The sequence below is a fragment of the Podarcis vaucheri genome (assembly GCF_965113315.1).
Source record: "Podarcis vaucheri genome assembly, contig: HAP1_SCAFFOLD_321, whole genome shotgun sequence".
Classification (NCBI taxonomy): domain Eukaryota; kingdom Metazoa; phylum Chordata; class Lepidosauria; order Squamata; family Lacertidae; genus Podarcis; species Podarcis vaucheri.
In genome coordinates this window covers 1-21,790 of record NW_028118629.1, presented here as the reverse complement: position 1 = coordinate 21,790, position 21,790 = coordinate 1, and the positions used below count along the sequence as shown (strand labels likewise).

At 45.1% G+C, this 21,790-nt stretch overlaps 1 protein-coding gene across 1 annotated transcript; it reads right to left on the bottom strand.

Annotated features, from left to right (window-relative positions):
- Positions 1-1,585: 1,585 nt before the first annotated feature.
- LOC309524484 (scavenger receptor class B member 1-like) lies at positions 1,586-14,575 on the bottom strand. Its single transcript, XM_082242429.1, has 6 exons — positions 14,388-14,575; positions 8,973-9,114; positions 7,561-7,764; positions 5,694-5,789; positions 3,740-3,855; positions 1,586-1,853 (listed from the first exon to the last, which is right to left on the bottom strand). The coding sequence occupies exons 1-6, from the start codon at positions 14,519-14,521 to the stop codon at positions 1,601-1,603; spliced, it is 945 nt and encodes a 314-aa protein (XP_082098555.1). The 5' UTR covers positions 14,522-14,575; the 3' UTR covers positions 1,586-1,600.
- Positions 14,576-21,790: the final 7,215 nt, after the last annotated feature.

Genomic DNA, 21,790 nt, shown 5'->3' with positions numbered 1-21,790 from the left:
CTCAAGTTACAAATAAACATCACAAAGAACTTTCTGACAGTAAGAGCTGTTTCACAGTGGAACGGACTCCTCAGGGGGTTGTGGACTCTCCTTTCTTGAAAGTTTTTTAGTTGATGGACTATATGGAACTGGCGGAAATGACTGGCAGAATCCGAGACCAGGGAGAAGAGGCGGTGGAAGAAGACTGGAAAAAGTTTAAAGACTATTTACAGAAATACTGCAAAATTAATGAATGTTAGAAGAATGTTGGAATGAAGTTATATGGCTTTAGTAGAAATGTTATAAGGAATTAAGTATAAATACATTAATAGAATATTAAAGGGGAAAAATAAGGTCAGAATGTTAAGATAATTTTAGGATAGAAAACAGGAAGATGGAAAAGAATTGCTGAAATAATTAACAGAAGTGGAATACAAAAAGGGAGGTGTGAGGAGGTCGTTGAAATAAGTGAATGAAAGATAAGATATTGAAATTATTTGATGTGTTTTAAATTGCTTTTGTTTTGTTTTGTTAGTTTAATGCGTTAGTGTTTTGTGTTAGTGTTTTGTAGTGTTTTTGCATTGTATTGTATTGTCTATTTTTTGTTGCTTTTTGTAGTGTTTAAATTTTGGAAAAGCAATAAATATTATTTTAATAAATAAATAAAAGAAAGTTTTTAAGCAGAGGCTTGACAACCATATGTCAGGAGTGCTCTGATGGTGTTTCCTGCTTGGCAGGGGGTTGGACTAGATGACCCCCTGGGGTCTCTTCCAACTCTATGATTCTATGATACTCTGAGAACAGAATGCTGGATTAGATGTGACATTGCCTGGCCCAGCAGGCTCTTCTTATATCCTGCCCTCCCTCCAAGGCATTCATGGTGGCAAATATGGCTTCTTCCACTGTGTTTTATTCTAACAGCCCCATGGAGGTAAGTTAGGCTGAGAAAGTGAGTAGCCCAAAGCCAGCCTCTGAGCCTGTAGGTCCCGAAGAGGTGCTAACAATTATACGACACTGAGAGAACATGCCCACACAATGAAGTCTGCCCAACAGCATTTTACGTATTACACAATCCCCACAGAGAACAGCATTGCTATTGTTCTCTCCCATAACAGTTTGTGATATTGAGCATTTTGTAAGGCAGAGGAACGATCCAAGTTTTCATCTTACAGGAAGCTGCTGTTGCACTCACTTGGCTTTTGTAAACTGCTCTGGGGATTTTATTGCAACCCAATCTTGGGAAATAAATTATATACAAATGTTAGGGGTTCAAACCCTGGCAACTCCACTTAAGAAATCTAGGGCAGGAGGGCTAGAAAAGGAGTCTGGCCAAGATGAAGGGGCAAAACGAACTCTGAGCTAGATTGGCAATGCTTCCGATTCCACATCAGGCAAGCTTTCCACGTTCATGTGAGAGGCTATGGCAGCTGTCTCCCAACCTAGCACCCTCCAGCTGTTGCTGGACTACAACTCCCACCATCCCTGACTGCTGGCCATACTAGAAAGGGCTGGTGGGAGTTGGAATCCCCCAAACACCTGGCGGGAACCAGGCTAGCAAAGGTTGGGTTATAGTACCAGATTTTCCTGCAAAACAAACAGCAACAGGCAATGAAAGAGATGTCTAAACACTTCTAGCCCCCCAACCCAACAAATTGGACAATGCTGATGATTGCTGGGGGCGGGGACCAAAATACTTTTTAGACGTACTTAATCGACAGCTGCTGACATTCTGGATTCCAGACTGGCGGCACGGACAGAAGCCTTCGTTGGGAGGATAGTCTGTACCATTGTCAAACAAGTTCTTTGGAGCCACGTAACGCAGTGTTGGTATTCCCTTGAATTCTCCGGATCTACTGTAGTTTAATTTAATGGACCTGAAAACAGGGGTTTCAAGAGATGAGGGGCAGCCAAGCACCAGAAGACATACTTCAGAGATGAAAGTTGAGCACGTTGAGGCCCACCACAGCATCTGCTGAAACTGGGGTCCCTTTGTACACCTTCTAAGCTTTCTAGAACTAGCTATCTGGCCACTTTTGAACAGAAGTGAGTCATGGTGTCTGGTGCCCATTTGGACTGGTAGGACTGATAAGGCGGAGGTCAGAGAAGCTCACAGGAAGTGGAGCCAAAGCCAATGCGGGCAGAACTAACAAATTCTACTTTTGTCACACACACACACACACACACACACACACACACACACACACACCATTTCTCCCCTCATACTTCATGTTAGATGTTTTGGTATTAGTGATGTAAACTCTAAAGAATCAGACAAATGGGAAGAGAATAATCATATAATAAATATATAAATAAATATATATATAAATAAATGTAATAAATAAAGTGCTTTATGTTCAAAAATAAAGAGAGCAAAAAACTACAAAAACAGTACTTTGAACTGTGCCTGTAAACAAGCTAGAACGCTGAGTTATTTATTTTTGTAGACAGCCAACCTAGCTTCTAGGATGTTGGCCCGTCCCATACAGAGCAGCCCCTAATAGGCCACTGGGAATACTAAGAATCCAGTTTCAACATCCTCAACAGACTGCACCTGATTCAACCGTTCACACGGGAGCAGCCTTTTCTGAGTGCAGCTGCAAGAGGGAAATTGCCAGGTAGGAGAGGGACTGTGCCTTCTCCTGTGTGAGACCACAGCCTCATCAAAGGATTTCCTCCCCAAAAAGCAAACCCTGAAAGAACACGCCAACCTCATTTTTCAGCCAGGAGATGTTTCCACGCCTCTGCTTCCCAGCAGAGACTCGGACTTAGCCAACTTTTCCCATGGGCAGCTGCTGACAGGCCTAAAGCCCATTTGCGGATGATTCAAGGCAAGTTTTTAATCACTTTCTGCCTTTTTGGAGAGCGTCAAGTTCTGCAATTATGTATGTATTCACCCAGTGCCCAGAGCTGTAAGGGTACATCAGGATTGGGCAGCCAGTGGGTGAGGCAAGGTGAAGCCATTTGCCTCAGATGGTGAATCCAATCCCCACCATGCTGCCAACACAGTGCTGTTGCCCTTGCCACTGCTGCTGCAGGTGAGGGTACAGTTGCGATGACAAGGCATGTGGCAGCGAGGGCACGCTGGGGGCTGGGGGCAGCAGCAGCTGGGCAGCAGCAGGGCATTTTAACTACAGCAGCAAAATGTCTCGAGCCAGCCCTGATCAGGATATATATTCTAAACAAGCCAGAGGCAGAGATCTTGCACCAGAAGCCGGGAGCCTCAAGTCAGCCTCTGCACTGCTTCCTCTAAAAGGGGGAAAGTGGGGTGTGTGAGAGAGATTATAAAATATAATACAGAGATGGAGGATGAAACTCAAGCAGACTAGAGGTGGGTGCAAGGGAGTGTCAGGCCCCCACAAAAAATTAGCAAGCTTTGGTCTCTGTCATCTGAGAAACACCGCAATGTGCCTGCACTGACTGGGAGTGGCTCTCCAGGCTGGGTCTTTTCCAGGCCTACCAAGAGATGCCGGGGATTGAATCTGGGGCCTTCTGCATGCATAGCAGATGCTCTCCCACTGAGTCATGGCCTGTCCTCTTGACAAGTCTATCTACTGAGCTCAGGATAGAATGCAGATTCCTATGCTTCCAGTTTAGAACTGGGGGGGGGGGGGATCCTGTGGCTTTCCAGGTATTTGTGGACAACAGCTCCCATAATCTCCAAGGCCTGGCTTTGCTGGCTGGAGCTGATGTGGAGTCCAGCAATACCTGGAGGCGTATGCATTGTCCCTGCTGGGCAAGCAGGGATTTCTTCTCAGCTTACCTGCAGGCATCAGGGCTGTACAATTCCACAGGTGAGGAAGGGGTCATAAATGGAGGCCAGATCTGTCCAGATGTCCCATTGATCATGTTGCATTGATCAGAGTTCCAGTAGGACACCTAGAGGGAAAATGGATCCCTAAGAATAACCAGAAGCTGGGCTGAGTCTAGCAAGAAACCCTCCCTGCCAAACAGGTTAAGCCTGGCTTTCATTACAAACCGTGGCCTCGTCTTCCCCATGCCCAATCCTGAGGAATTCCCCAGACCTTTCTGCCACACACTCTTTCCTTTAATTCAGCTACACAACTTGACTCGAAACTTTCCTAGCCAATCACAAACTGTACCAGGAAACTCTTCCGAGGTCTGAATCACTAGGAAGCAAAAGGTCTCTGAATAAAAGTACCATACAAAAGCTGTAAAAAAAAGAGTGCAGATTTTTTTTCTTAGCTTGTGTAAAACTAAAGCAGCCACTCTAGATACAATCTCAAGTTATCTGAGCTGAATGCATCCATTTAAGAACCTGCAGTCTTATCAATGTGGAAGGCACCCCTTTCAGATTGTGCAAAGGACTTAAATCTATTATTTGACATGGGCCAAAATATCTTGACTGCATAGGAGGATCTGAATGGGTTGATTCTGTCTGCCTTTAAAAGAGAGACACTTACCTGGCCACATGGCTCACTGAACACACAAATAGGACTTGTGTCTGAGAAGATTTCCAGAGGATTGTGTTGCACAAAGCACTGTTTTTTTTATATATAAAAAATGCAGACCCTCTTCACTTGTATAGTTTATACCAGGGTGGGGAACCTCCAGCCCAAGGGCCAAACGCAGCCCTCCAGACCTCTCAATTTGGCCCCTGCAACTCCTCCCCTTTCCCCAAGCCTCACTGGCTCCACTTCACACCACAAGTACATGAGATTGGCTAGGATGCAACTCTGATAAATGACTCTTTTTAGTCCGGACAGAGGATAGAGAGGGGTGTGTGAGTATATTGTGCAGAAACTAGCCTACTGTGCAAAGGTATAATTGACCATAAAGTAAGCCCACAACTTATACAGGGCTTATGTTCCGAGGATTGCGCCTAAAGCCAAAATCACGTACAGTGGTACCTCTGGTTATGTACTTAATTCATTCCAGAGGTCTGTTCTTACTCTGAAATTGTTCTTAACCTGAAGCACCACTTTAGCTAATGGGGCCTCCTGCTGCTGCCGTGCTGCCGCCGCATGGTTTTTGTTCTCATCCTGAAGCAAAGTTATTAACGTGAGATACTATTTCTGGGTTAGCAGAGTCTGTAACCTGAAGCGTATGTAACCTGAAGCGTATGTATCCCGAGGTACCACTGTATAGTGAAAACACATTGGGTTCAATGGCAGGTGGGGTTGCCAAAGTCATTTCTCCTGGAACTCCACCACCTTTCCACTATATTTTAATTAATTAATTAATTAATGGTCATGCACGTAAAGCTGAATGCCCACAAGTTAAGAATGTGCTTAAGTTGCAGCTTCTGTTTCTGCCCCGGCCCGTCATTGCCATGTGGTCCCTGGAAGGCTTCCCAGAAGGAAATGTGGCCCTCGGGATGAAAAAGGCTCCTCACACTTGGATTACAGCAACTGAAGAATTCAACTTTTTCTTGTGGCTGAATCTGAGCTGTCTCCATGGAAGTTTTTTATTCCCAACCATGTGATGCACACGGTTCAGCCTATGTGATGGGAGCAGGTGAGATTACAAAAGGAAAAAAACGACGGAATCAATGGCAAATCCTATGCTGTGCCAAGTCTTCCATATTAAAAGAAGACTCTGTTCTGAGTTGATGGGGCAGCAAACAGCACTGGGAAGACAAAGGCAGAGCCAAAACATCTTGACTGCATAGGAGAATCTGAATGGGTTGATTCTGTCTGCCTTTAGAGAGAGACAATGGAAGAGGAATTTCCACGAAGAGAGCAGTTTGCAGTTACCTCTTTCAGTCCATTCCAAGAATCTATCATATGGACTCTGCTGATGTTCTTCATGCCTGTGTACACCGTGAACAGCCCTGTATTTGAATTATTGAACTGCAGTGGAAGAGAAGATATATTATTAACATGCCTTGTTCACATGCTTTTCAGAAGGGTGGGGTGAGGGAAATCAGGGAGCAGAGAACAGGAAGGAAGACCACTTCACACATTGCCCTCTTTAGAAGGGTTTGCAAGGAAGGTTGGCCATAGCTCAGAGGCAGAGTATATGCTGCACCTCAGAGCCTTGAATAATGTTCCAAATCCCTGACACCACCAGCAAAAACGATTTCAGGTTCCTAGGCTGGGCGAGATCTTGACCTTAGGCCTTGACAGTATCATTATCATTACATTTATACTCCACATTTCCTCTCCATTTTGCCCTCACAACAATCCTGTAACCCAGGTTAGGCTGAGATATGGCGAATGGCCCAAGGTCACCCAGTGAGTTTCATGGCTGAGCAGGGATTTGAGCTTCAGTCTCCAAGGTGTGAGCGCAACACTCTAGCTGCTCTGCCACACTAGCTCCCAGTTTGGATGTTGCCTCTGTGAACAGAGCAGCCTTCCCCAATCTGGTGCCTTCTAGACATTTTGACCTCATTTCCCAAGGTTGGCCACGCTGCCTGGGGTGGACGGTAACTGCTATCCAACATCTGGCAGGCAGCAGTTTGAGGAAACTGGAAGAAACACTGCTAAGCTGGATGCACCAAAAGTCTGATTCTGTACGAGGCACCCTAGACGGAAACATTGAACCAGTCACCGCATTGTTGCCACTGATACCCGCCATAGCAGCCAACAGAAGGCATAGTAGCTAGGATATGGTTACCAGATTTTTTTCAATGAATCCGGGGACACTCCCCCCCCTTTTTTTTTTTTTGAAGCTGAGTGGCAACAGGGAGTCAGTAGTGGGGATGGTGAGGCAAAAGACCCTGGGCCCAAGCACACATGCATATTGTATAAAGGCGCAAAGCCCTTCTTTTGCACCCTGTGAAACATAAATGCCCAGAGTTTTTTAAACACTGGGCAACGGCCAGCCAGTCGCGACTCCCGAGCCTCCCCCAATCAGTCGAAACAAAGATGGAAGGGGGCAGGAGATCTGTACTGTCCCCAGCAGTGGCGGCAGCAGTCAGCAGCCTGGAGCCAACCTGGTAGCGCAGTTGGCTCTAGCTGGCTTCAGGAGCTGCTTGCTGCCATGGCGCCAGCCATTTTTCCTCGCCGGAAGTCCCCACATGATGTGTTGTGACACGGCAGCGAGCAGCTCCTGAAGCCAGCCAGAGCCAACTGCGCTACCAGGCTGGCTCTGGGCTGCTGAGGCTGCTGCTGCCATGTTTCCCAGGGACAGATTTGAAAATCCGTGGACTGTCCCTGGGAACCAGGAGCGTCTGGTAACCCTAAGCTAGGAGCAAACCCTGCCTTCCAGAAATTTCTTATCTGGAGATGTCTTGCAAAACTGCCCTTACTTTTGCACACACTGCCCTGGACTGTTACTGGCAAGCCCTACAAATGCTGGTACATGGAAGGAGTCTTTCTCTTATGCTACTTTGTTTTGCCACGGGTGTGAAACCTTGGCCAATTATATTTTGCCTTAAATTCCTGACACCTCTGCTTGGAAGGATTAGTTGGGAGGTGACTGGGGAGAGCTCTCTTTGAGGCTGGGCAGGGCAGGCAGATAGTTTGATCTGGAGCAGCTTCCCACGCCTCTCTCTTGGCATCTGCTACAGAATTGTTACACCTATCCCTTCTCATTTCCACCTTGCCCTTCATGACTTCCACCACACCCCTCCATCACTAACTTCAGAGACCCAAGCTCCCTCCCAAGGGTTTTACTTACTTCAGCAAACAAGCCAAATTTCCCTTTGAAGGGAAGTAAGCCGGGCTTGATGCTGTTCAGGAAGTCGATGAGCGGCTCATCATAACCCCACAAGATTTCTCCCACCGTCCGGTTCACAAAAGCCCCCTGTCCGAAGGCAGCAAAGGTGGCGCTGACAAGCATCTGAGCGCCCGCCGGCATGTCCTCCAACATCACCGCTGCAGCCTGGTTGTGAAAGATGGAAAGAAGAGGGAGAGAGAAGGGCGGACAGGTTATCCTGCATTGATGCTCCTAAGAAGAGCTCATGTTGTCTGGCACAGATACATCTTGCTGGCTAGTACTGGGAACTGATCCCCAGGCAAACTCTCTAATACACAAATCACCTTCTATATATGTCTCATATTTAAACACACACCACAACAACAGCTAAACATGCCATGGAAACAGCACGATGTTAACCATCTCTACTTCAGAAGCAAGTCTTACTGAATTCAACAGGGCTTACTTCCAGGTATGGGAAGCTAGGATTACAGACTTTTGCAATTTGTATGTATATATGAGAACAGTCGATATAGATATAAAATGAACAGAAACTTATAGTCACCAATCCAGGAAATATAAGAATTAAACTAAATATTAAATCATTTGGGTATGTGGTAAAAATATGTAAGAGGGGATGTTAATTTTGTTTAAGGCAGAGGTTTAATATGTGAGAGGAAGTGTCTCTGAATTTACTGGTGGATCTAAAAGGATGTGTTTGTATTGCTTTGTTGTTTTATATGTTATACTTGGAATGTATAGAATAGTAAGTAATTTAAAATAAAGTAAATAAAATTAACTGGGAAACCTACCTCAGAAGAGGCAATTTGTCACATCTCTGTATGAGTCAGTGTTCTTGGCTCATCTCATTTCAATCAGGAAACCCAGAATAGTGACTCATTCAGAGACATTACCTTTAGAGCAGATAAAAGGATGTAAGACTGGAGTGTGCCTCTGGTATTAGTTCAGGGGGAGGAAAGGTTGAGGGCAGGGAATGGGGAAAGGGGGGGAAATCAATTTTAAGTATGCAATCCATGACTATCCCTTGATTTCCCTACATGTAGCTGGTGGCATTTCTGACTTTTTCCAGTGCAGGATTATCAAAATTCCTTCAGCCCTTAGTAAGCAATGAATCAATTCAACATGCTGCTCTGAATGGCCTACATACTTTCACGCATCTCTTCTCAACCATAAGCACTAGATGTTTGGGTATTTCTTTTTATTTCTTTTTTTAAAAGACAAAGATGGAAAGCCAGTATTCAGGGAATTGAAAACCTATAACCACATTGTACCCTTTCCCTTTCCTCCCACTGCATAGCATATGTTTAAACCCAGGTAAACAAAAACAATTAGAAACTAGAAATAATTATCACAGCAACTGTGAGTCCACTTACCGACACCAAGATATTTGGTATGACAACGTAGTCAGATTCTAACCCAACTGACAGCTCTGGCCGGAAGTAGAAACTCCGATACTCTAAGAAGGAGATGGTATCATTGTCATGGAAAGTTATGTTGGTTTTCTCTCTGTGCTCCCTGTAGAAGAGAGAGGCAGAAAGACTCAGGCTAAATCAGTGCCTGCATTGCTTCCACCATGGAAGGCTTTCCTCCATAATAGGCTGTAGACGTTGAAGACACTCCATAGTTTTGTCATATGAAAGCTTTCTTGCAATGTCATTTTCTAGAGACAATATGCATAAAGAATTTAAGTGCTCTTCAGCAAAACAGTCTACTTACCACAACACTTCATCTTTACAACACCTGTGCTACTGACTCTCAAACTTTGGGATTGTTGAAATATATGCAACAAAAAAGTAATCAGTTTGAGTCATGCAACAAAAACTAGGTCCACTTGACCCAAAATGTAAAAGCAATGTGGACTGAAGTCGCTTCTGGGGCTCCTCTGGGAGCTTCATTACCTGCCCAGCAGATCTGCCCCTGAGGAACGGTCTAGGGCCCACTCCGCAAGGAAGCAAGGGCATGCACCTCTCCCCTCCAGACGCTTGCACAAACCATGTTCTTTGGTACGCTTGGGGGTTTGTGGGTACACTTGTCAAGTGTTTCCAAGCGGCTGAAGATGGTAGTGGTGTGTGCCTCACTTTGACCGACAGCAGCAGTGGCTGCCACTGCCCATGGAAGCAGGGGGGCCGAATGGAGGTTTGGCAGAGGCTACTGGTGCTACGCCTGGGTTGATGGCTGGGCGTGGGTCTCCCCTCCCAGCGGCTTGGAGGTGACTGCAGGGAGGGTGCATGTGGTGATATCACACTTACGTGGACTTTGTAACATAGCTATACAGTACTGCCCAAGTTATGGCTGACTGGGATAGAGGGAAAATAAAAAAAATCCTTCCAGTAGCACCTTAAAGACCAACTAAGTTAGTTCTTGGTATGAGCTTTCGTGTGCATGCACACTTCTTCAGATACACCAGGTGTATCTTAAGAAGTGTGCATGCACACGAAAGCTTATACCAAGAACTAACTTAGTTGGTCTTTAAGGTGCTACTGGAAGGAATTTTTTTATTTTGACTATGGCAGACCAACACGGCTACCTATCTGTAACTGGGATAGAGTGGTTATCCGTATTGTTTTCCTGAATTCTGAAGGGCTTGTGATATAGCTAAGAATGGGATGAAGTCATGAAAGCCTGTTTGCTTTTTGTAGGAATGATGCTTTTGGGGAGGGGGCATTTTCTGGTTTGCCTCAGGCAACAAAATGCTGTGGGCCAGCCCTGACGTTTAGGTACAATGATAATGTTCATGTATTTGTGTTTATGTATCTATTATGTTTGTGTGGAGAGGGTATGAGTATTGCAAACCACTTTGAGATCTTCTATTAGCAAACAATTAATGATAACAACAGCAGCAGCAGCTTCCTATGTTCATTTAAAAACTGAATCACTATTTATGTCAATTGAATAAAAACCCCTTTAAATCATTTTTTAAAAGTGTCTTCCAATTGGGCAACAGATTTTTTTAAAAAACAACATGGTTTTTCAATAAAAAAGTACTCCTAAAAACTGTAAGCAGAGTCTTAAGAGGTGCTCGTGCTTTTTCTCACATGGGAGGGAATGACGCTTCCAGATACAGTCGTACGTTGGATCCCAAACACCACGAGAATCAAACATTTTGGCTCCCAAATGCCGCAAACCGGTTTACAAGCGTTCTTTGGAATTCAAACATCTGACATGGCTTACGCGGCTTCCAATTGGCTGCAGGGGCTTCTGCCAATCAAAAGCTGTGCCTTGGTTTCCAAATGTTTTGGAAGTTGATTGGACTTCCAGAACGGATTCCGTTTGACTTCCGAGCTACGACTATACAATACTTATTTGCATCTAAAAACTGAGTGTGTTTCTTACTCCAAAACATTTTTTTTCATTATTAAGATTTTATTGAAAGTTTTTTTAAGAGTTATACACATACAAAGTGTCCTCATTTGCCCACCAGTCAGGGATTAGGGGAACTGTAGCCCAAAATCTCTGGAGGACAGACCAGGTTGGGAAAATCTGGCCCAAAGCAGAAAAAACCCAGTGAGAAACTCCGTAAGAGTCATAGAACTGTAGAGCTGGAAAGGACCATGAGGGTCATCTAGTTCTAGTCTACCCTCCTGGGATGCAGGAATCCTTTGTCCAATGCGGGGCTCAAACCCAGAATCTTGAGATTAGGAGTGTCATGTTCTGATCTCCCTGGCTTAGGAGTTACAGTGTTTTGAGACAAGAAGGCTGGATAGCACCATTATAACAAACTTCAGTGATTATCATCATTGTTCTCACCTCTCCTCCAAGGTGGTTCTTCCCCCACCCTTCCTGCTTTATCCTCACAACCCCCCTGTGAGGGAAACTGGACTGAGACACAGTGACTGGCTGAGTGGGGATTCGAACCCTAGTCTCCTAGGTCTTTCCCCAGCACTACAGTTCACTACACTGGTTCTTTAGCACCATTTTTAATGTTATGAAGCGCTAAAAGCGCTATTTATCTGCTTTGTAAGTTGCAAGGCTTTTTTCATAACCTCCCTCGGATGTCGGCATCCATTAATCCTACCTTTTCTCACCCTGACACTTCTAAAACAATCCTGGGTGTGCTGCAGACATAGCAATGGGTGCAGATTTCTCTCACTGGCCTCCCAACACTTTCTATTTCAAAAGAGGGACAGATCAGCACCTCGAACAAAAGGAGTCATTGATACTGAAACAAATAAGGAGCAATCATGTAACCTTTAATAAGTGGCCCAGCATAATCCACAGACCAAGGGTGGAGAACTAAAAGGAAAAGCCAATTATATATTTCAACCACCAACTTCACAGAGGATGATGGTGCAAGACTTCTGAAGAAGTGTTCCGTTCAGACTACAACAGATCCTCAGAAGCTTCCGACACTCTTGCACATGAGAGCCACCTGTTAGTTTTAACAGAAAAGCGTGCCAGTCGTGTGCAACCTTTTGCATGCACATGCACACTCACTGCATTGAAAGGCCAATGAGATGCTTGCAGGGGCTCCACCTGTCAGCATTGGTGGATTGACAGAGGCTTTGAACAGTAAAGAGCAATTCAGCTGGTGGGGGCTCCTGACCTCACATCATGCAGCTGACAAAGCCTGCCAAGAGCTGCCCAGTAGTTCTTAAAAGGAACTGGAGCCTCCGAGAGCAAGGGAAGCTGGCAATCCCAGACGGGTGACACAAGGATGGTGGATTAGGCAGCTCAGCAGAAAACCCTGCTTGCTATGCGCCATTTAAATCCAATCTTGGGGCCGGAGCAGGAGAAGGGATAAGAGTCCCCATTCGCTTGGACTCTAATCTTGGGCAAAGGAGAAACAAAGACATTTGCGCTAAGAGGCTTTTGCTTCATTCCCTTTGCACAGAGCCACAATGCATACATTCAGGGAGCCACTATAGGCACAACGTACGCAGAGGACAAGCTTGGCATTATGCTGGCAGCTAAGCCCAGTGGGGGGGGGGTGTGTGTGCATGAGATGGCAACAGACCTTGCTGAGTGCTTGGCAAAAGATTTGGATAAGCTTTCAAGAAGGTCTTCCATCACTCCCTCCGCTGAGCTGTTTCGGTGGCTTTCAAACTCCGTTCTTGGCTTGGAAGCTCATCAAAGGAACTCCAAATTGGAGGAACTTTGAAAGCTGCCTTATGCGGAAAGCCCACTGGTCTTTCTTGTTCAGCACTGTCCCCGTGAACAGGCAGCGGCTCTCCAGGGTTCCAGACAAAAGCCTCTCCCAGCCCTGCTGGGAGAGGGCAGGGACTGAACCTGGATCCTTATGCATTAAAGGCAGGTGCTCTGCCACTGAGCTACGGCCCTTCAATGACCCCTCCCCAATGGGAAGCACCATGTCCCAAGGAGACAGCCGGGCCACTGCTACCAACCACTAAAGGGCAGCTGGTGGGAGCACTAGGAACACTCTAGGTCTAGGACACATATTCTGCCCACAAGAGCCAAAAGGCCTGAGTTGATTATAAATGGTCTGGGCTTTGGGGTGAGTAAGGAGGTGTGCTGGGGGACATGCGTTAGGGAAGCGCAGCAGATCAGTGGCACAGCCTCTCCTTCAAAAGCAGAAGCATCTTTGGGTAGGGCTGGGAGTGCCTCTGGCTCCTGAAAACAGGGTTTTTTAATTTCACTCCATTGAGCTGGTGCTGGCAGTCAGAATGGGACAGGGGTCAGACCACAAACAAAATAAATTGGAAATATTTATTTTAAAACAAAGCTCAGAGATGATTAGCATATGCAAGCTTGGCAATAAGTGAAATATAAGAATAAAGGGAATGTTTGAATTAATATATAAACGGGATGGGGGGAATTAGACAGACTAATCATTTTTAATTGTTAAGCAGCTACAAATAAAGCATGAAAATCAGTAAAACCTGAACATCATGTTCCTAAATCTTCCACTAGTCCAAACTATTTACAAGTTTACTAAATTCCCAGCCTTATAGTAGCTGAAGCTAAAGATTAATAAGAAAACTGGATTATAACTACCAGTCCCAGCAGCAACCCAAGGAATTGGCTTCTGTGGACTAAGGGGCAAAGGTCAGAAAGGTGATCCAGAATGGCCCAAACAGGCAGTAAGTTCAGGCCGAGACGGAGGTGCAGCTGCTTTTTGATCTGGCACCTCCAAATAGACCTGTTTTCTCGTCTGCTCTTATCTCTCTCTCACACACACCCTTTTTCTCACTTGTTTAATTCTGTTATGGTAAATTATGTCAGGGGCAAGCTCCTATAAAATGAGCTTTATTTTTTTCTTAGTTGTTTTTGGGGAGGGACCTAGTCTCAAGCTTAAGCAGAGTGAAAGGAGTTTCTTGAAGGTTACTCAGAGCTGCCAACAAATCTTGTATCTTTTTCACTCTGGCACACAATCTCAGCTGAACTAAAGCCTCTCCAAGCCTCCCAATTTCTCATATTCCAGTAGACAAGAGACACTTCTACCCTAAAAGCAGACATTCAGGCTGGCTTAAACAATGGACCAGAGTTTTCTTGACCAGCCTCCTTTGCATTCTTTAGTTTCTGGGGGTGTCACCTTAACCATGCATGCAGGTTTCGTTGCTCATCAGGGAATGTGATGAGCAGGCTAAAAAAAGCTTCTTCACCACCAGTTAGATAAACATCACGTGTGGTAAACTTTTGCTCCTCCAGATGTTGCTGAATCACAACTCCCATCAACCCAGCAAAGATGGCTAATGCCCAGGGATGATGAGAGTTGTAGTTCAGCAAGATGTGGTGGGCCAAAGGTTCCTCATGCCCAACATACAGGATAATTGACAAGAAAAAAATTAAGATTGTCACATGGGCTGAAGCAGACAGAAATAAGCTCAAACCTGTATACATAAGGGCCACGCTGGGTCACTACCGGCTTTCCTCCTTGAAGAACTTCCTTTGGATTCAGCACCTCAAATAAATAGACTGAAAAGAAAAATGGAACCGGGAGGTCTTTCCACAAGTTGAATGCCATGCCACTGGGATCAAGCCGCACATTCTGTAATGACAAACATGTGCCCCATCAGAGGTTGTTGTTGTTTATTATTCCCCCTTCTCCCTAAGGTGGGTTGCAACCATTTAAAATTAATTTTAGAATGAATGATTTTAGAATGTTGTTTATGCTGTACTTTTGTACTCTTTTATTGTTGTTAGCCGCCCTGAGCCCGGCTTCGGCTGGGGAGGGCGGGATATAAATAAATTGTTGTTGTTGTTGTTGTTGTTGTTGTTGTTGTTATAAGACAACATTAAAACCAAATTTTAAAACCTTACAATTACCAAAAAAAAAAATACAAACATGAAAAACAACATTTAGTAAAGATAAAAGTAGTAATAAAAAGAAACAAAAATTCATATGGCTGGGAAAAAAGCCCTAAGTGTGTGTATCTTATGTGCCACGTAGCCAATATAGCGTTTAACCAAAAAGTAGCAGAGAATTAGGCAGATATGCCAGTTTCTGTAAAATGAGGGCAATTGAGTAATAAAGAAAGGAGGGGATATTAAAACAAAGGAGGACAAAAGGGAAGTAAAAGAGAATACAGTTGTTTATTTCTCCTGGAACACATCAGCAGAGCATGTGTTGCGTCATATTTACATTCTTTGGCACATATTCTGGGAATTTTTGAGCTAGCATCTGATCTAATCTCAAAAATAAGAGGAATGCACTGCCCAAGTTTTGTACCCTTGAGATGAGGCAAGCCACAACTCAAAATTCTGTAATTAATGAGTAACTTTGTCTCTGAACCCTGAAGGGCCAGTCCCCCACCCTCCACCCCCAGGAGCTGGCGTTTAGGCCCTGTGTCCAACTCAGGCGAGGCTGCTTGGAACCAGTGGCCATCCAGATATTGGGCAGCATGACCAATGTCCAGCAACAAGTTCCCTATCCCTGAACAAAATTACATCGCTCGCTTATCAGTTTAGTTAGAGTGTATTTAAATCAATGTTTGAACAACTCTGCAAATGCAGGGTCCTTTGCTGGAGAGCCATTTGGCACCATCTGCCTGCCTAGGTCAGGCCTTACAGGGTGGTCGTAAGTGGCCTGCTGCAAGAAATGTCATGGTGAGGGAGCAAGGAACCATGCTAGAAGAGAGAATAAATGCCTAAGGACATAAGACAAGCCCTTTTGGCTCGGGCCAAAACACCCTGGTCTCACAGTTGCCACCCAGGTGCCTCTGGGAAGTCCAAACGAAGAACCTGCGTGCGACTCCCCCCACTTGTGATCATTCCCAGCAAAGAAGAAACAGAGCTACAAGGGGAATACAGAAACCCTAAGTTACCAAATCACTAACAATATCCATATATAATTTTATTTATACATTTTTTGTTTTTTTTAAAAAAATAAGGGTCTAATTCACATCAGTTATCCTAGTGCCTTTGTACTAAATGGCTAGAAAACTTTTTCACTGGGAGAAAAAGTTTACTTCTAAGCAAGTGGGATAAAAGATTGCCTGTTTCATTCTACCTATTTCTCTGCAAGTAAGGCCTGCTCTGCAGTATGCATTTAAAGCAGTAATATACCCCTTTTAAAAACAGCCATGGGAACTGGGAACTGTCATCTGTCAAGGGTGCAGAGAGTTGTTAGGACATCCCCTACTCCTCTCACCAATGGACCTCCTCCCCCCACCCCCAGCTACAACCACCTCCACAGAACACTTCTGACTCCCAACGGTGCCAATCACAAGACGTTTTCTGGCATATGTGCCATAATAGCACATGATGTTCTGTCAGGGTTCATAACTAGCCAGTGCAGGGGATTGAACAAACAGCCTATTGAAAATGGACATGTTACGAGTCCTGAGATGCTACTGCGGGTTTTCTCCACACCAGATTAAATCCTCAGCTTCAAACAAAGTTCTGCTTATAGGGTGTTTTCTAGGATGTAACACAAGTTGCAAGAACCACTTGAGGCAGAAGCCTGATCTTTTGAGATGCGAGAAGAACTTTGAGAACTCATTATATATGCTCCAGTTAGAACAGAAATTGTTTGTAGTGCCGTCAAAATGAGGTTTCTTGAGAGTGTGGCAGCTCAGAGAGAGCTTGGAGAGGCAGCTGGTTCCCTTTAGAGTCCGTCATTTGGTTATCAGAAGGAGGAGGAGGAGAAGAAGAGAAGGAGGAGTTTGGATTTGATATCCCGCCTTTCACTCCCTTTAAGGAGTCTCAAAGCGGCCAACATTCTCCTTTCCCTTCCTGCCCCACAACAAACACTCTGTGAGGTGAGTGGGGCTGAGAGACTTCAGAGAAGTGTGACTAGCGCAGGGTGGAGGAGTGGGGAAGCGAACCTGGTTCACCAGATTACGAGTCTACTGCTCTTAACCACTGCACCACACTGGCTCAGAAGATACTCGGATAATTGATCAATCAAAATCCACATCAGGAATCAAAGCAGTTTAAGAATTGGGCCCAGCGACTGAGTGGGCAGGGAGCCAGAGAGAATGCAGTAGCAAGAGTTGGTATAACATAGAGACCAAAGGGACTGAGCTACAAATTATGAATTCCCCAACTTGAAATTTGTCTGCTATGAACTCATTAGGCAGCCCCAGGAAAGCCACTCTCTTAAATTGGTTCTATCTGCAATAGGTTTTCATCTGAGTCATCCCAATGGATTCAGAGTGTGATGTTGCCTTGGGACATTTTAATCACAGAGGTAGTGCGTGTCTTCCATCAAGATATCATTTAAACTTGCAAAAGATTTTATTAGAGGGAACAAATGTAATATACAAGTGTGATGTTAGGAAAGTATTAACAAAGCTTCAGAAACCAAGGATTACAAAAACGATTTGGTCCTCAGGAAAAGTAATTGTATAAGCTGCCACTTCACGGTTAGGTAACCTAACCAAGCACCTTTTATAAGACTGCTGCGCATTAGACTAATAGCAAAAAAGGGGGGGGGACTGAACCAACATAGCCGAAGAGGTGCACTCTTGACCACGGTGATAAACTCCAATCTCATTTGGATTTTATTTGGAACGGTGCTCTATTGTTAAAACAAATGTTTACAAGATACAACATGCTTTTTACGAGACATTCTATTTATTTCTGCAGTAACATCCAACCGTTTTAGGAACTCCTCTCTGGATTTGTAAACAGTTTACTCCTTGGTCTTTTTTTGCTACTGAAGATGTCTCACAAGGCAGCGGGTACAGATTTTTCCTCAGGATTTACTCCCAAAGCCTTTCTCACGAATGAGCATAGCTGCAAAGTAGTGGAGGTTTAGGATCAGAGTTTTTCTTCTGCTAGATGGTTTACCTTCCCAGGTTGATGAGCCCCATCTGCCCCTCACTTCCCTCTACAGCATGTGCAGAAACCACCTTCTTGATCATTGGACCCACTATTAGTCTTGTCCACTCCATCCACCGGGGCCTGTCTTCACATGCAGGGGGTTGTCCCTAACTCAGTGAGGGTTTGAGACCCATCAGCTATCTTCCCCTGGTGTAGCCAGCCATTGAAAGCTGTTTCTTGGGGTGTGGCTACTGTTGCACGCTGACAGCTTCTAGGAGCCACAGGTGAGAGCTGAGTGCAGGGTGGGGACCAAAGGTGGACAAACTACCCCAGAAGGAGCATGGCATGTCCCCCACCAGAGGTACTACCCCTCCCCCAAGACACACCGGTGACCATGTAGTTGGTCCTTTTAACAGGCATTGTGTTACTGTTGCTCTTTGGTTTCTTGCCTCTCATAGTTGTGATGAATATGATGTTTTAATACAGGGTTAGATACATGCAGAAGGTGCCAGGCTCAGTCCCGAGGCAGAGCAGAGAAAGGCCCAGTTGGAACCCGGCAGAGTTGCTGTTGCCAGTAAGACCAGTGGACAATGATAAGCTAGAGGGACTCATGGTCTGACTGGGAATAAGGCAGCTTCCTATGTTCTTGGGGTCCTCCAAATATTGTTGGACTCCAGCTGCCATTAGCCCCAGCCAGCAGGCCCAATGGTGAGGTATCATGGGCAAGCGTTCAAAATTAGCTAGGTGCCAGGTGCATTTTGTACCTTGCCTTTGACCACTTGTGAGCAAGTGAAGATGCCTGGGCCCCAGGATGGCACCTGACATTTCCACCATCTGGGGATCATTGGATCGGGACTGTTTGCACACACCAATACCCCATCCTGTAGAAGAGGTCACCATCAAGAAAAAGAGGTCAGAATAGGCCAATATATATGTGGCTGTCCCTGGATCAAGTGACTTTCCTTCTCTAAGTTTTCAAAGTTCTCAGCCTGGCTCAAGGTTGTCATCTGAACTAGCCAGATGTTTAACTGAGAATCAATCAGAAACAGTCCATCATTTGAAAAATAAGACTTTTTAGAGCCATCTTGCCCCCCAAAGGCAACTAGACTTTCCGTTTTGGTGACTGTAGCCTTGGTTTAAGGAGCCCTTTGGTGCCTAGCTTATATATTTGAGTTTCTAGCACAGATCATGGGAGCTGTAGTCCAACTGTGTCCGAAAAGCCACAGGTCCCCTATCTAAATGGAGGATGTGTTATTATTTCCCAAGTGTAGATGCAAAAGTGGCTTGAATGCAAGGCAAGGAATGTCTACTGCTAAGTGGAGAGAGACTCTGGCAGGCAGAACAAGAGAGAGGGTTTCCTGCCAGGAGACAGGCAAGCACCAACCGCACAAGGCCATTCTTGGATTCCTAGAATATTTGGTTGTGCTTAAATAGACCACAACTGAAAATATTTGATCAGCCATAGTCATGTGGTCACTGGGATAGCTCAGCAGTGCCTTCCAACGCTACAATTCTATGTTTCTGTGTCCCCAAATTCCCTTCTTCACAGGAATGTTTTTCTCAACATTGACCAAATTCATTTAGGCTTAATCCCTTTGCTCATTCTACAGCCTCAGCAGATAAGATCCAGATAAGAGAAGGCAGGAAAGGGCGGAGGGAGGGGGAAGCCAACCCCCCCTTCCCTTACTTTTAGGAATATTTTGCAATGAGGCTCCTATTTGTGCATTAGAGCAGGAAGTGTTTCTGCTGATCTGATGCTTATGTAAGACAATGTCAGCTGCTCAAGCCCAAGCCTCCTGCCTTAACACGAGACTTCTGACCACAGCTGGACCCAGGGTCTAATGCACCACCTGCCTGAGTCTTGCAGCTTTCCCTATCATTGTACCTCCATTTTTCAGATGTCCCTTAGGCAGTTGCAAAATACTTTTTCCTAAAAGTCCCCCCCCTACTGTATTTATTTAGGGCTTGACTAAGGCAGTTCCTGTTTATTTCCTGAAAAGCAGAGGTAAAGGATAGGGTTGCCAATAATTGGGCTATAGTTATATTAAACCTACAGCTTATTCCTTCCACAAACACCATTGCCCCATGTGGTTTTCCAAAGGCTGAAGGACTGTTCAACTGAAGTCCCCCTTGCAGATTACGGTTCAGGCCAACCTCTGATGGGAGCTGGCGCCCAGGCACCTCTGAAGGGCCACAGCTTCCTCATGCCTGGCTTAGGCCCTGGAGTTGGAGCTTCCTTTAATCTCAGCTGCCAAACCTCTTTTCTTGGGAAACTATTGTGGCCACATTTAAAACAGTAAATTGTCTAACTTTGTAAACCACTCAGTGCAAGTGTGTATGGTCTCTCCTCTCTTTATAGGAGCTGGATACATTTATTATTCTGTACCAAACAATGTAGAAAATCATTATAGCATAAGCTCTTTTTGGAAATAGAAGTAAGAAATGTCATCATAAAGTCGCAGTCTTATAACTTATGTACATTTACCTGGGAGTATTACCGGTACATTCCACTCAAAAATTCAGTGGGACTTCTTCTCAGTAAAGATGCATAGGGTCGTATTGCCTGCTGCAATATGTACACGTCCTCATATGCCAAGGAATTGTGGCCCTGCAGAGATTGTTGTGTTCCAGCTCACATCAGCCCTAAGCTAACACAGCCAGTGATGAGAGCTGCAGTCCAGCAGCCCCCCCCCCCCACTCTCCAGAGATCACGCCTGCTTGTGGCGGAGTCAGGGGTCCATAAAACACAAGAACAGCTTGTGACATTCCAAGGCAAAGCTCAAGTGTATACTAGATAAGATGAGTGGCTCCATTCACAGCAGCTGAAACTGGTACCAACAATTTAATACAGCTCTGCTTTATAGAATTGTAGCATTGCAAAGGACCCCAAGGGTCGTCTAGTCCAATCGCCTGCAATGCAGGAATCTCAGCTAAAGCTAAAGTGTTGGTGCTGACCTTGAAAGCCCTAAACGGCCTCGGTCCTGTATACCTGAAGGAGCGTCTCCACCCCCATCGTTCTGCCCAGACACTGAGATCCAGCGCCGAGGGCCTTCTGGCAGTTCCCTCATTGCGAGAAGTGAGGCTACAGGGAACCAGACAGAGGGCCTTCTCGGTAGTGGCGCCCGCCCTGTGGAACGCCCTCCCATCAGATGTCAAAGAGATAAATAATTACCTGACATTCAGAAGACATCTTAAGGCAGCCCTGTTCAGGGAAGTTTTTAATATGTAACGCTCTACTGTTTTTAACACTGATTGGGAGCCGCCCGTGGCTGGGGAAACTCAGCCAGATGGGTGGGGTATAAATAATAAATTATTATTATAATTATTATAAAGCATCCATGACAGATGGCCATCCAACCTCTGCTTTAAAACCTCCCTTGAAGGCGAGTCCACAACCTCCCGAACAGCTCTTACTGTCAGAAAATTCTTCCTGATGTTTAGTTGGAATCTTCTTTCTTGTAAGCTGAAGCCTTTGGTTCAAGTCCTACCCTCCAGAGCAGGAGAAAACAAGCTTGCTCCATCTTCCAACTAGCAACCCTTAAAATATTTGAAGATGGCTATCATGTCTCCTCTTAGTCTCCTCTTATCCAGCCTAAACACACCCAGCTTCTTCAACCGTTCAAGGCTTGGTTTCCAGACCCTTGATCATCTCGCTTGCCCTCCTCTGCACACATTCCAGCTTATCAATATCCTTCTTAAATTGTGGTGCCCAGAATTGTACACAATATTCCTTCCAGGTGTGGCATCACCAAGGCGGAACAGAGTGCTATTGTTGCTTCGCTTGATCTGGACACTAGACTTCTGCTGATGCAGCCTAGAATAGCATTAACTTTTTTTTTGCTGCTGCATCTCATGTGTGACTGTGTGTGGTTGTGTGGAGTTTTCAAAATATATATATACACAAAACAAAAAGAAACACAACCTTTAAATATCTCCCCAAAATAAGATGGGTATAAGGTCTAGAATAAATCACTATACTGGCACTTTGGCACAAAGAGGTAGAGAAATTGCATTTATAGTGAAGACA